Source organism: Cervus canadensis, chromosome 14 (genome assembly GCF_019320065.1).
Source record: "Cervus canadensis isolate Bull #8, Minnesota chromosome 14, ASM1932006v1, whole genome shotgun sequence".
Classification (NCBI taxonomy): Eukaryota; Metazoa; Chordata; class Mammalia; order Artiodactyla; family Cervidae; genus Cervus; species Cervus canadensis.
The window spans coordinates 62,034,337-62,047,383 of record NC_057399.1 but is presented as its reverse complement, the minus strand read 5'-3'; the positions used below and the strand labels follow the sequence as shown (position 1 = coordinate 62,047,383).

The following is a 13,047-nucleotide window of genomic DNA, read 5'->3' as shown; positions in this document are numbered from 1 at the left end:
GCGAGTGACACTCACAGCAGGCTCCCACCCTGGGGTGGGCTTGTGGCTCCTGTGAGACGAGACTGCTGTTTGCCCTCCAAGTGTGTCCAGAAGTGCCTGTTGGGCGCGTCCTGCACTGTCAGGCATTTTCTAAAGGCTGCCTGAGGAATTCTGCGATTGAGATCTGGCTTCTTCTCAGGTCCTTATGGGAAAAAGCTTAGTCAGGTGACTGTAAATAGTCACATAAGGAGGGGAGCGAGGGTGGGAGTGGTATAATCATGGGCTTCAGCCAGAGTCGAGTCCATCCTCTCGCCTGAGCAAACCTTTGTCTCTTTGTTACGTGATACCCTTTGTCCTCTTACTATGGAAGGGCTATGAAAACACTTGCTCTTTGGAAGAAAAGCTACGACATACCTAGACAGTGATTTTAAAGGCAGAGACATCACTTTACCGGCAGACATCTGTCTAGTCAAAGCTATGGTTTTTCCAGTAGTCCGGTACGGATGTGAGAGCCGGACCATAGAGAAGACTGAGTGCCAAAGAATTGATGCTTTTGAGCTGTGGTGCTGGAGAAGACTTTGGAGAGTCCCTTGGACTGTCCATCCTAAAGGAAATCAGTCCTGAATATTCATTGGAAGGGCTGATGCTGAAGCTGAAGCTCCAATACTTGCACCACCTGATGAAAAGCACTGATTCATTGGAAAAGACCCTGATGCTAGGAAAGATTGAAGTCAGGAGAAGGGGACGACAGAGGATGAGATGGTTGGATGGCATCACCAACTCAATGGACAATAGTTTGAGCAGGCTCCGGGAGATGGTGATGGACAGGGAGGCCAGGTGTGCTGCAGTCAGTGGGGTCTCAGAGTCAGACTTAGCAAGTGAACAACAACAGCAACACTTGTCAGTTGGAATTTGATGAAAGATGAGTCCACCACCGCCTTGGACAGGGGGGCAGTGTCACATCTTTTATCATCTTAGGCAGAAACAGTTCATTCTAGTCTCCAACTTTGAAATTCCCTTGTATTCAGCAGTTTTACAGGCTCATCTGAAGTAACAGAAGTGCTTACCTCTTAGCAGTCTCTGTCATGGTTACTCATATGGAGTCATGGTATTTTATAATTATTACCAGAGAGACCAGCAGCTCCTGCCATTTCTTCAAAGCTAATGGGGACATCACTCCGATTTTATGGCTGTGGGAAGCTGTACCCAGGGGAGGTGGGCCCTCTGACACCACGTTCAATGGTGACCCCAGGCCTCCATCTCTATGCCAGCCCAGAAGCCACAGTTATGTGGTCACCCTTTTGCCCACAAAAAATTTCCCGTTGCAAAATCACACACACTTAAAGAATTCCTTCTGTTGGTTTGATTCATACAACCTTTGGAGCATTTTTCCTCTGTAGACTTGTGGGATCACTGGTTTGCATTCTGAATTAAAGGTGAAACAGTAACTTTTTAGCCATCATAGTAACTCAGATGGATCAGTTCAGACTTGCCCAAGACTGGGTGTCCCTCTCCGGCTGCCATGACCAGTCGGCGCCCTTGAGCTTGTAGGAGCCGCCCAGCCCTGGTCAGTCGGCCCTCTTCAGTCACTTGTTTCTTTCGTGGGGCACTTGTGATTGTAACAGCAGGCTCAGATTCACTCACCTGTTACTCGTCTGGTTGGACAGCTTTGCCATATGTGTCAAGTGCACATAGCAGACAGATTACAAGTGACTTGGTGAAGTAGTTCGGAATGCGTTAGTTCAGTTGGTTTTTTATGGTGCTTCCTTGCTTATCTGATACCAAAATCTTAAATGCAAATTTCAGATATCTCTATTTTATTTTTTGGTGTTGCTTTTATCTTTTAATTTATATTGGAGTACAGCCAATTAACAATGTTGGGAGAATTTCAGGTGGACAGCAAAGGGCCTCAGCCACACATATACATACATCCAGTCTCCCAAAAACGTTCCTCTCATCCAGGCTGCCACGTGACATTGAGCAGAGTCCCCTGTGCTATCCAATAGGTCCTTGTTGGTTACCGTTTGACATGGCAGTGTGTACAGGTCCATCCCAGTCCTTGTTCTGTGACCTGTGCAGTTTTCTTGCTCAGCCATGAGAGGCAACGGTGAGTTGTCTTGACCAAGACACAGAGCAGGCCCTGGGGATGCAGGAGCTAACACGGTGTTCAAAGCCAGACAGACAGAGTGGTCACACCTGTACCCCCGTGGAACCAGAGGGCATAGACCATAGAATTCCCGGGGGGCAGTTTCTTTTTTTATCTTTTTTTTTTTAATTGAAGGATAATTGCTTTACAGAATTTTGTTGTTTTCTGTCAAACCTCAAGATGAATCAGCCATAGGTACACATATATCCCCTCCATTTTGACCCTCCCTCCCATCTCCCTCCCATCTCCCTCCCCACCCCACCCCTCTAGGTTGGTACAGAGCCCCTGTTGGAATTTCCTGAGCCGTACAGCAAATCAGATATCTCTATTTTCTTAATCATCAGTTGCACTGATGGCTATTTCATTGTTTGTGTTTAGCATTGTCTTGTTCTCATCTGTAAAAGAGTAGCTTATAAACAGTCTGTGGAGATGTGGTTTTGCATCTGGTGTCTGCGCAATGGAGGGCCGGGCAGAGGGCGGAGGCAGCTACGGGCCACAGTGGCAGCGAGGCTGGATGGCCTCCCCGCAGCCCGCGGCGTTGATGTGGGTCAGGGTTTAGGGGATTCCTGTGGATCCAGTCCCTCCCTGCTTTCCTTCCTGAGGCCGTGGGGTCGCCACCCTTCCCAAAGCTGGTTACAGACACACGCGTCCAGGCAACAGCGTGTCTCCAGTGGCGGCAGTTCCCACCCCAAGCACGCGCGCACTGGGTCTTGTTGTCGCTTGTTGGTGCAGACGGGGCCGGATGCTCCTGTGGGCTCAGCCTGACCGTGTCACAGGAGGTCAGCACCCCAGGCGGGTGGGGCTGTCACAGGCTCCCCGGCGCTGTGAGGAGTGCTGGTTTGGGTAACAGTTTACTTTGAAGAAATGTCTTAATTTTTAATTGTATGAATCATTGTGAAGGGAAAGCATCTCTATCAGCAGACACGTTTTTGTTCCTGAGGAGTGGCTCTTTGCTCCTCAGAAGTCGGTGGGTGGCGTGTTGGGGGCAGATGCTGCGTCCTGCTTTCTGCCTGACCTTAGAGCCTCACCCTTACTCTGTGCTCAGGTTTTAACATAATTTCTTAGTGTTTGCCGAATCACGTTAGTAATTAGTCCAAATGAGATATTCTCAGAAAAAGAGGTTCCCTGTTAAATGGAGAGGGTGCCTCACCCCGGCCCCCTCTTCCCGGTGCCCCATCGACCCCCTGGGCTGGCTCTGGCCGCCCCTCCCCAATGCAGTCCTCCCACTCCAGCTCCACCTGGACCCTCCCCTCCTGTCGCCTGGCAGCACCACCTTCCCACCTCCACTGCCGGAGCTGATTTTCGCAAGAACACTGGCTTGAGGCTGCAGCACAGTCTGCTCTGGTGCCCGGAACGGAGCACGGCCCCAGCCAGCGGGTCAGCAGGGGTGTTGGCAGGCTCCTGGGGCTCCACACAGCATCCTGGGGTCCTCTTCCGTTCATCCCCACTCCATCCCCTCCCGGCCTGCATCCATTCCTGCTTCCTCTTTATTCCTTTCCCACCTAGAATTCCTACCACATGTTGTGTTCTGTGATCTATTCTCCAGCTTCAGCATCAGTCCTTTCAATGAATAGTCAGGGTTGATGCCCAGAGTCACAGCCTGACGCGGCAGAAACCCAGGTCTGCACACAGACGGCGCCTCTTCTGCCTCGGCGCTCATCTCGCCCCCTGACACGCCAGCGTGTGCCAGTGGTTCTGTCTGGGTCACTGGTCCACACCCAGCAGGATGGGCGTGGCCCCAGGGTGGACTGCACGCCCGGGGCCCTGAGCGCCGGGCTGGGTGTGCCTGCCGGACCAAACCCTGACCCTGCCTCCATTGTGTGCTCACCCGCAGGGGGCTTCCCAAGAAGGCCAGCAGACCTGCGAGGATGGCCTCCGACGAGGAGATCCAGGGCTCCAAGGACGCCGTCATCCAGGACCTGGAACGCAAGCTGCGCTTCAAGGAGGACCTGCTGAACAACGGGCAGCCGGTAGGGGGCCGTAGAGGGCGGGGACGTGATGAGCAGGCGCGGGTGGTAGGGGGCGGGGCGGGGCGGTCACTGGAGCCGCCCGAGTTCCGCCCTCACCAGCCTTAGGGCTGGAGCCTCACCTTCACACCTGGCCTTCGCCAGCACAGAGCACCGTCCTGACAGCTGGTGTCCCCCACCCCCCGCCCCAGCCCCCACGCCCCTCTCCGGGTTGACATTTGCTTGTGGAGGGGACAGCATGGGGGGAGGCTTTGCTGCCTCCTTCCATGAACCATTCCTGGGGGCTGGGGGGAATACGGCCGCTTGGAGGTAGAGGGGGCAGGAAGGCTGAGGCCACGGTAGCACTCTGAGGGCCTTCGACACTACAGACAAAAGGGACAGGCTACAGCCGCACCGCCCCGATCGCACTGGTGCTTGTCCTTCTTGGAAGCTAAGCAGGGTCGGGCCTGGCAAGCCCTTGAGTGGGAGGCAGAGAGAGGGAGCCAGTCCCGCTGGAGGGTAGGGCTGGGGGCTGTGCCCCACGGTCGGTCTCTGCCCAGAGGCGGTGGATCGGAGCTCAGTTCTGGGCTCTGTGCCCTGCCCTGCGCTGCAGAGAAGGCCGCGTGCCTTAGGAGACCGTGCCGATCTGGTCTAGACGGTCCAGGTGCGATTCCGTTACCGCGCTTGTCCTGGTCTGTCGGGGCAGCTCAGCTCAGTCCTGGAAGGGAGTGGTCACTGTTCCAAGGCTGCGGGTTGTGGATGGACGAGGACACAGTCCACACAGGCGCCTCCTCCACGGACCCAGTGCTTCCTGGTCAGGTGTTGGCTTGTTTGTTTTCTGGGCTCACTGCTCCTCATCACGTCTGAGCTCCTGAAGGGCGTTGGCAAACGAGTCTAGGAAATGAGATTTCTTAGGCAGGGGCCAGTGACCTGTGTGCTTTATGGGGCATTGGCCTGGCTCTTCAGTAGACGCAGAGAGGGGCCTCTTGTGTAAAGTCTCCCTCAGCACCTTCTCCAGAGGACAAAGCCTGCGTGCTGATTCTGTTTTCTGGGAGCTGCGGTTATCCTGCCCTGATACATAAAGACAAGCACAGACCACTTGGGTTGGAAGGCTGGGGCCCAGAGGAGGGGCTCGGGTACTGATCTTAGGGGCTGAGGAAGACTGACATGCTAAAGAGACCTCACGGTACTCACCTCACTGAGATTTTCACACAGGGGAGATATCTTCTCCCTGAAATAAGTGGTTGCATGTGCAAATGAACACATTCTGGAAGTTTTCCCTGGCTCTGTCAACCACAGCCTTTGAAAGATTAAAACAGAGACTTATGGGATCTTTCTCAAGCCAGGTAAAGGCTTTTTTCAAGATTTTTTTGTTGGTTTGTTTAAATACTCCTTATGAACTAATAACTGTTAGTTTAAAAGATAAGATTTCTATAAGCTATTATTATTACACTACATGTATTTACATTTGTTGCATATATATGTTATAGATCTCTTTTGCAGAGAGGTATATATTATTTGTATTTCTTCAGCAGTGAATGACATTTCCAGTATTTTCCATACATGTCCACATTTGAGAATTTTAAAAGGACAAGTAAGCTTTCCATTCTTAGAAAATGTGACCGTCAGACAGCTTCTTCCTGACGCTGCACATGTCTTTGTCCGCATTTCTGGCGTCTTGGTGTATGGACTTTATGTTCACACGGCGCAGAGAGTGGTTCAGAAGCACAGCAGTGAGTGAGTCTGGCTCCTGGTGGTGGCAGGTGTGTCTGACGAGGGCCTGGATATCGAGTGATGCTTCTGCTCCAGAGGAATGGGGTGGCACCAGGCCACCGTCCCCAAACATTAGGAAGGCTTTTTAGGAGAGCAGGTGTTTAAAACGGTATTTAAAACTGTGTCTGAAAACTGAATCCATGATTCTTTAATGCATGTTGAGAAAATTAAACAGCCGCATGTGGACGAGCCGTTCCGTGCCACAGATACACCTCTCCTCACCCTCGGCCCCTTTTCCGAAAACAAGGTCATTGGAACTTCAGGTCCGTTTGCCATTTGGCACATGTCCTGCTTCTCTTCCCGGTTTCCACTGGGACTGAAACCAGCAATTACTGGAAAGCAGCGATTTACCCAGCATATTTTCCTGATTAGAGAGTTTCTAGGAGAGTCTGTGTCTGGATGCAGAGGTTTGGAAGTTCATCTGAAATAATTTACACATTTGTTAAAATTTTATTTTGTGCTACTAATTATTCTCTATTTTGAATCAAAAGCTTGTTTTTAAAATGCCCCAGTGAATGGGCCGATCATTTTGGAGCCAGCACTCAAGGGCACAGCCTATCAGACAAAGCAAGTGGGCTGTTTGGTTTGTGTTCAGCCCAAAGCCCTGGGCACTCAGTGCAGGGGCCTCACCACCTTCTCTGGGAGCAGTCTCCCGGTCGGCTCGAGGCCACTTCCGGCCCCTCTGCCAGGTCAGCATGTGCAGCCAGCCTTCACGACTTGCTGTGTTTTCCTGTGTTCAGCCCATGCCTGGCCCCAGAGAAGAGCTCTGGAGGCAGCCCTGCCCGCCAGCCACGGACTCCCTTCCCAGGCTCGGAGCTGTTCTGAAGCCTGTGACAGCTATGACCATACACGTCCTGTAGAAAACCTCTTGCTGGCTAAAGGTCTTTGTCTTCGTGTTCATCATCAGGCATAAACGCGTGACACACGCCTGTAGGTGACTTCTGCCCTGTGGCTTGCTGTGCTCGCCTTCAGTCTGTGCTCTGTTCATTGGTGGCGCTCGGGCGGGCCACCCTGGCTCAGCTCAGGGTCAGGACTGGAGGCGCAGTGGGAGCAGGTGGACACGGAGCAGAGGGCTCCTGTCCGCACAGGCGTCCGGAGGCGGAGGGGAGCGGTCAGAGACCCACAGGCCCGTTTGCTCTTTGCGTTCGTGTTCTCAAGGCGCTGCAGCACTGTGATTTTTCTGACTCGTGTGGCTTCTTTGCTTAGAGGTTGACCTACGAAGAAAGGATGGCTCGGCGGCTCCTGGGTGCCGACAGCGCGACTGTCTTCAACGTCCAGGAGCCGGAAGAGGAGGCGGCCAACCAGGTATGCGATCGTCCTGGCTTCCCGGGAGAGCAGAGTGTTCTGCGCCCACCTCCCCCAGCCTCCCTAGGGACCTGGTCCTGGGCCAGCTCTGTGCAGAACCAAGGGTGGGTCACAGGCGGCCTCTGGCCAGCGGCGAGTGAGCACGCCCTGTGTTGGGGGGTGATGGAGTTATTTCAGTCAATGACACCTGTCCTTTTTGTCTAATCCACTAGTTTCTCTTCTTTCAAGTATCTTTCTGATTTCCCTGTCCTGTGCTGTAATGCAAAACAGGTTTGTGTGGAGGAACATGCGTTCACTGAGATTGTGTTAAGTCACTCGTGACTAATTTCAGTTACGTTCTTAATATCTCATCCAGGTGAAGTATCTATGTACAGAAAAGAATGTTTTTCTCCACAAATGTAGTTAAAAATCAGTAATGAGCAGGGAATCTGCTTTGTTCCCCTGCTAACACCAGAATCACTTCATGGATTTGCTGTGAGCTGTTTGTAATCTCCACCGCTTCTATTTGGAGTCTCCATATGTACTTAATAGTTTTAAGATGAAAGAAAGCTTTTGAACACAAGTTTAAAGGACCAAGTAAACCCTTTCTCCTGTCTATTAAGAAATGGATCAGCCTTCAAAATCTGAAAGTTTTTCTGTGTTAAATATTGCTCCCACTGGAGTTTCCCTTAAAGCTAGAAATCGGGTTGGATTCTTGCTGCTTCTCTTCCTGGGCTTCACTACTCCTTTTCTGCTGTTTCAGGACCCCTGGCCATCTCGTGCTTCTGTAGAGAGTCCTCTGGACGGTCAAAAGGTCGCCTTTACCTCTCTTCTCCTCCCAGTCCTTCTGTGTCTGTCACTCTGTTCCGCCTCATGTACTTGTGTGTCTGCATTTCCTGCCATACGATTGTTACCGACACACTCACCATGTCTGTTTTCATTGTATCAGATAGACAGAGTTACTGCACTGTGATTTGTCACGTCGTTTATTTACAGACTTGAATTTTATTCTGTCCTTTATGAATACTCTGAATTTTAAATTGTGAGAAGTTTCTCATTTGTTAAAAGTTTTCTAGGAGAAAGAAGAGCTAATTCTTAAACTGATTAATTTGATAATAATTAGACAAAGCAACTTGTGTATTTCCTGTAGTTTTATTCATACTGCTGAATTTCTTCCCTCAAGCCAACAGGCTTTTTTGGGTTTTGGGGCATGCCATGTGGCGTGTGACATCTTAGCTCGAACCCTGCCCCCTCCACTGATAGTGCCAGGTCTTAACCACTGGGCGCACCAGGGAAACCCCAGGCCAGACTGTTTTTAAAGATTGAGTAACTTTAAAAGAAAACCTCGTTTGAAACAACGTTTCATTTACTATTAAATAGAGAATGTTTCATAATGGGCTGCCTTTTCTTTTCTATACTTAATGAGCAGGAGGTCTCTTGGTACGCCTTCATTACTAGAGGATGCTGGCGGGCACTTGATGCCTATTTTTTAACCACATATTTGACTGGACTTTCCGTCCCTTTTTCTTTTAAAGAGGGTGGAGAATGGTTGCCCAGAGCTGGGGAGCTGGGTGGTGAGGATCGTCAGGAGAAGGGAGTAAGGTACCATTACTCCGTCACCCACTGGAGAAAAGGCCAAGTGAGCTGCAGCTGCCCATCTGGGAGGCGCCCGCCCTCAGACAGGGAAGGGTCAGCGTGGCATCAGTGCTTAACTTTTATGAGCAGTTTAGGAGGAACCGTTGCCTTTTTCTTCTTCTCCCCATTCTAAGAGAGACGAGGAAGAAACTCATTCTCCTAGTTGTGTGCTGTGGTGTTTTTTGGTTGATAGGACTTGAGGATGGTTTGAAACACCACGCATCCTTCCAGGTGTTCTTTGTTTCATGTGGGAGCGACTGGGGTGCAGACTTGTTGTTTAGTTCTGTAGTAAACACATCGCTGCCCTCTGGGAACTTGCCTGGAGAGGGGCTGAGTCCGGTGGGGCACTGTGTCCCATGAGGGGCCCAGCCGGTGACGCAGCCCCTCCGTCTGACTCAGGAGTACAAGGTCTCCAGCTGTGAGCAGAGGCTCATCAGTGAAATCGAGTACCGGCTGGAGCGGTCCCCCGTGGAGGAGTCAGGGGATGAGGCACCCTTCGGAGACACGTCTGTGGAGAGCGGAGTGGCCCCCTTCTTTGAGGTGAAGCTGAAGCATTACAAGATCTTTGAGGGTATGCCTGCGACATTCACGTGCAGAGTGACTGGCGACCCAAAGCCCAAGGTGAGTGGAGACACAGCCTCTTCAGAGCTGCGTGCCCTGAGGATGGGTCTGGCTTCCAGCCTGCAGGGTGGTGGTAGGAGGACAAATGCCAGAATTGAAACTGTGAAAGTGTCAGTCGTTCAGTCGTGTCCTGCTCTTTGTGAACCCATGGACTGTAGCCTGCCAGGCTCCTCTGCCCATGGGACTCTCCAGGCAAGAATACTGAAGTGGGTTGCCATGCCCTCCTCCAAGGGATCTTCCTGACCCAGGGACTGAGCCCACATCTCCTGCATTGCAGGTGGATTCTTTACCGTCTGAGCCACCAGGGAAGCCCCTAGACTCGGACAGGGTTGAACAGAATGGGGTAGGATAGAATGCGACCTAAGAGGACAGGACAGATAGACTAGGAGAGTAACTGGCAGGGAGCGCCTCACACCCTCCCCTCTCTCGCTCACATGGAGCCACGGTTGTGACACCCACGCTGCAGGTGTCGGGCTCAGCTCCAGCGGGTCGGTGAGCTTTCCCGAGGCCAGGGGGCTGTGGCGACCAGGCCTGAACTTGAACCCCGCCCATCCTCTGTACTGTACGGAGCAGTGAAGCTGCCACTAGTGGCGGGAATCATATCTTTAATCCACAAAGCCAAGGCCGCCTGTGTGTACAGAGGCGGAGGGGGCAAGAGTCCAACGGCTGTGGCTGGCCCGGCCAGAGCCTGTCCTGCAGGCACACGGGGACACTGGGTGGCGGGTGGCCGTCTCTTAAGACAGAGAGTAGGATCACTGCTCACGGCCCCATGGAACAGCACACAGGACTGCAGTTTTCTGCAGGACTGGAGGGAATACAGTAAGAGAGGCACAGTGAGAAACGGAAGCTCTGCCTGACACTCTCCCAGGATATTCTGCCCTTGACAGGCTTGTCCCCTTGAAACCTGAGCAGACTGAAGTGGAGTTCTAGTTCACACTGTTTTCGTCTGTTGTACCTTCCCCACACTGTCTCAGAGCAGTCTTGGTAGAATGTTGGCACTGTCTCAGAGTAGTCTTGGTAGAATGTTGGCACTGTCTCTTAATTTGGGCTTCCCTGGTAGCTCAGATGGTAAAGAATCCACCTGCAATGTGGGACACCTGGGTTCAGTCCCTGGGTCAGGAAGATCCCCTGGAGGAGGGCATGGCAACCCACTCCAGTACTTTTGCCTGGAGAATCCTCATGGACAGAGGAGCCTGGCAGACTGCGCTCCATGGAGTTGAGAATACTTGGACATGACTGAGCAGCTCAGCACAATACATCTTTTAATTTTCATTTGAAAGTTGTCTTCTAAGTATAATACAGGTGAAAAATAGGACTAAAGGGAAAAAAGAATTATAAAGAACTGGCATAGCAGCAGAAATGTGAAAGGGAGACATTGTATACTGTTCTGAGCTGCTTTATTCCATCAGAAATAATCCAACTGGTAAGAGCATGATAATTATGAAGTGTCAGCCTTTATGTAACTTAGCTTTTGGAACTGAAAGTTACTAGTCTGTTTTAATGGTGAACTTTTAGGTTCTGGAGACTGGTAATATTGGTAATATAGTAATATTGGTAATAATAATATTAGTAATAATTGGTAATATTGGTAATAATAATAAAACTAGGGAGGGGAAGGCTGCGGCTCTCAGACCCTCGTTGTTGGCGCACTTACTTCGTGTTGTCCGTTTCTGGCCTTTTCCTGCCTTAGACTTGGAAGGTTTAAGAGCAGTTTTTCAGATTCAGAGGCTTTGACAGGGAGTAACAGTGAAAGGCCAGCTGTGGTCTCAACTTGCCAAGTGATGTACCTGCAGGAGGAAGTTCATTTTATGGCAGGCTCTGAAGTAGGTTTCCTCTGCTGGGAGTCAGCTAGGAGTGCCCTGGGCTGCAGGGAACAGAGGTGACCGCATCCTGCTTAAAAAGCGAGGATGTCGTTTCCTCCGGCCGACACCGTGTACTGGCTGTGTTGGCGCTGCGGCTCTGTGACCATCACTGTGGCCTCTCTTCTGGGCTCAGATACAACCAGCAAAACGTGAGAAACCGATGGCCCTGGGATCTTGCTTAAAGGAGGAAGAGGGGAGGAGGGACCTGTAGAAGAGATGGTTTGACCATTTAGAATGTTTCTGTCTAATCAAGATGTACTTTTATTATATTTTTCACAATTTTCTATCACTCCAAGTTATTATTTGAAAATTAGTTTAAATGCTGCTGTGTTTAACATAGTGGGGAGAGCTGGTGAAGTGTAACCTTCAACCCTGTGCCCCCCAGCTGCGCCCCCCACCCCTCCCTCTCACCCTGTTCTGGGTGTCTGACACAGACGAATTCACTGGACTTTAGGGTATGGTTTTTTTAGTCTTGAGATAATGTTTTTCCCTTTACAAGTAATACATGTCCACTTAGGACATTTGAAAACAGAAGCAAAAAGAAAACTGTGATGCCAGCTGAGAGTTAATCACGTCTTCCATGTAAATAATGGGTGAATGTAAATGCCGCTTATGTACATCTTTTATCTATATATTTATTGTTTATTTTATTAATAATTTAATATATTATTAATATATCTTATTTAATATTACTTTATTATTTAAAATATACTTTAAATACTTCCTACTTTATTATTTGGCGGCAGCAAGGCTGAGTTGCAGCATGCAGGATCTGTGATCTTGGCTGGGGCAAGTGGAATCTAGTTCCCTGACTGAGGGTTGAACCTGGGCCTCCTGCAGTAGGAGCGAGGCGTCTTAGCCACTGGGCCACCAGGGAAGTGCCTATACATCTTCCAGAAAGAAAGAACGTGCAATTTCTGATAGACTAGAACTAGCCTTGTTCGCTGCCCCCCTCGTCCCTCGGAAGCCAAGGTCCCACCCAGGTATCCAGCCTCTCATTCTGTCGCAGGAGCTCAGGGCAGCCCCCACCCACCCCGCACCCACAGGCCTCACCTCCTCTCTGCCTCCTCCCGCAGATTTACTGGTTTAAGGATGGAAAGCAGATCTCCCCCAAGAACGATCACTACAGCATCCGCAGCGACCCCAGCGGGACCTGCTCCCTGCACACCGCAGCCTCCACGCTGGAGGACGACGGCAATTACACGGTCATGGCTGCCAACCCTCAGGTGGGAAGCGCAGCCTGGCTCTGCTCTGGACCGGTGGGGTCCCCAGACGAAGAGGCGGCTCGCCTGGTGGGGCGCTGGACCCCCACGTTCTCTTTCCAGCTTGGTTTCCCAGGAGAGAGATTTTTCTCTCCTGAGTGTTCGTTTATTCCATTAGACATTTGTGTGCATGATGCACAGATGTGCACCATTTATTTCCACAAACATTGTCGAGAGACTGCTGTGCATACCTCTCATGGGGGGTGGGGCTGCCGTTCTTGGGAGGACGAGGTCCCGAGACAGAAGATGAGCCGGTAAATAGATGCACAAGCCATGTGATTTCATGTAGAATAACATTCCCAGGAGAAAGGGGAGTGAGGGGTGTGTGTTAAGATGTGGTAGGAAGACTCAAAAATTAAATATTTAGAAGAAATACATGCACAGTTAATTCAGTGGAATTTAAGTAACCTATAAGTGTGGACAAATTATAATTTTGATAGAATATAAATAGAGCACTCAGGATTTTGTTTTCTCTTGTATTGGCCTTTAGATTTAGGGTCAAAAAATTAATTGACTACTTAGAATTTAGTAGGCAGCTA

General features: G+C 50.7%; 1 protein-coding gene across 7 annotated transcripts in view; it reads left to right on the top strand.

Annotated features, from left to right (window-relative positions):
- Window positions 1-13,047, top strand: part of PALLD (palladin, cytoskeletal associated protein) — a 382,410-nt gene that overhangs the window by 353,016 nt on the left and 16,347 nt on the right. For 6 of the 7 annotated variants that reach the window (XM_043486536.1, XM_043486538.1, XM_043486539.1 and 3 more), the window contains 4 exons: window positions 3,960-4,095; window positions 7,051-7,149; window positions 9,163-9,384; window positions 12,323-12,472. In XM_043486536.1, coding sequence (XP_043342471.1) covers window positions 3,960-4,095; window positions 7,051-7,149; window positions 9,163-9,384; window positions 12,323-12,472 — 607 coding nt within the window. Of the gene's footprint in view, window positions 1-3,959; window positions 4,096-7,050; window positions 7,150-7,891; window positions 7,943-9,162; window positions 9,385-12,322; window positions 12,473-13,047 lie in introns of all 7 variants that reach the window. The other variant, XM_043486542.1, reaches the window with a different exon arrangement.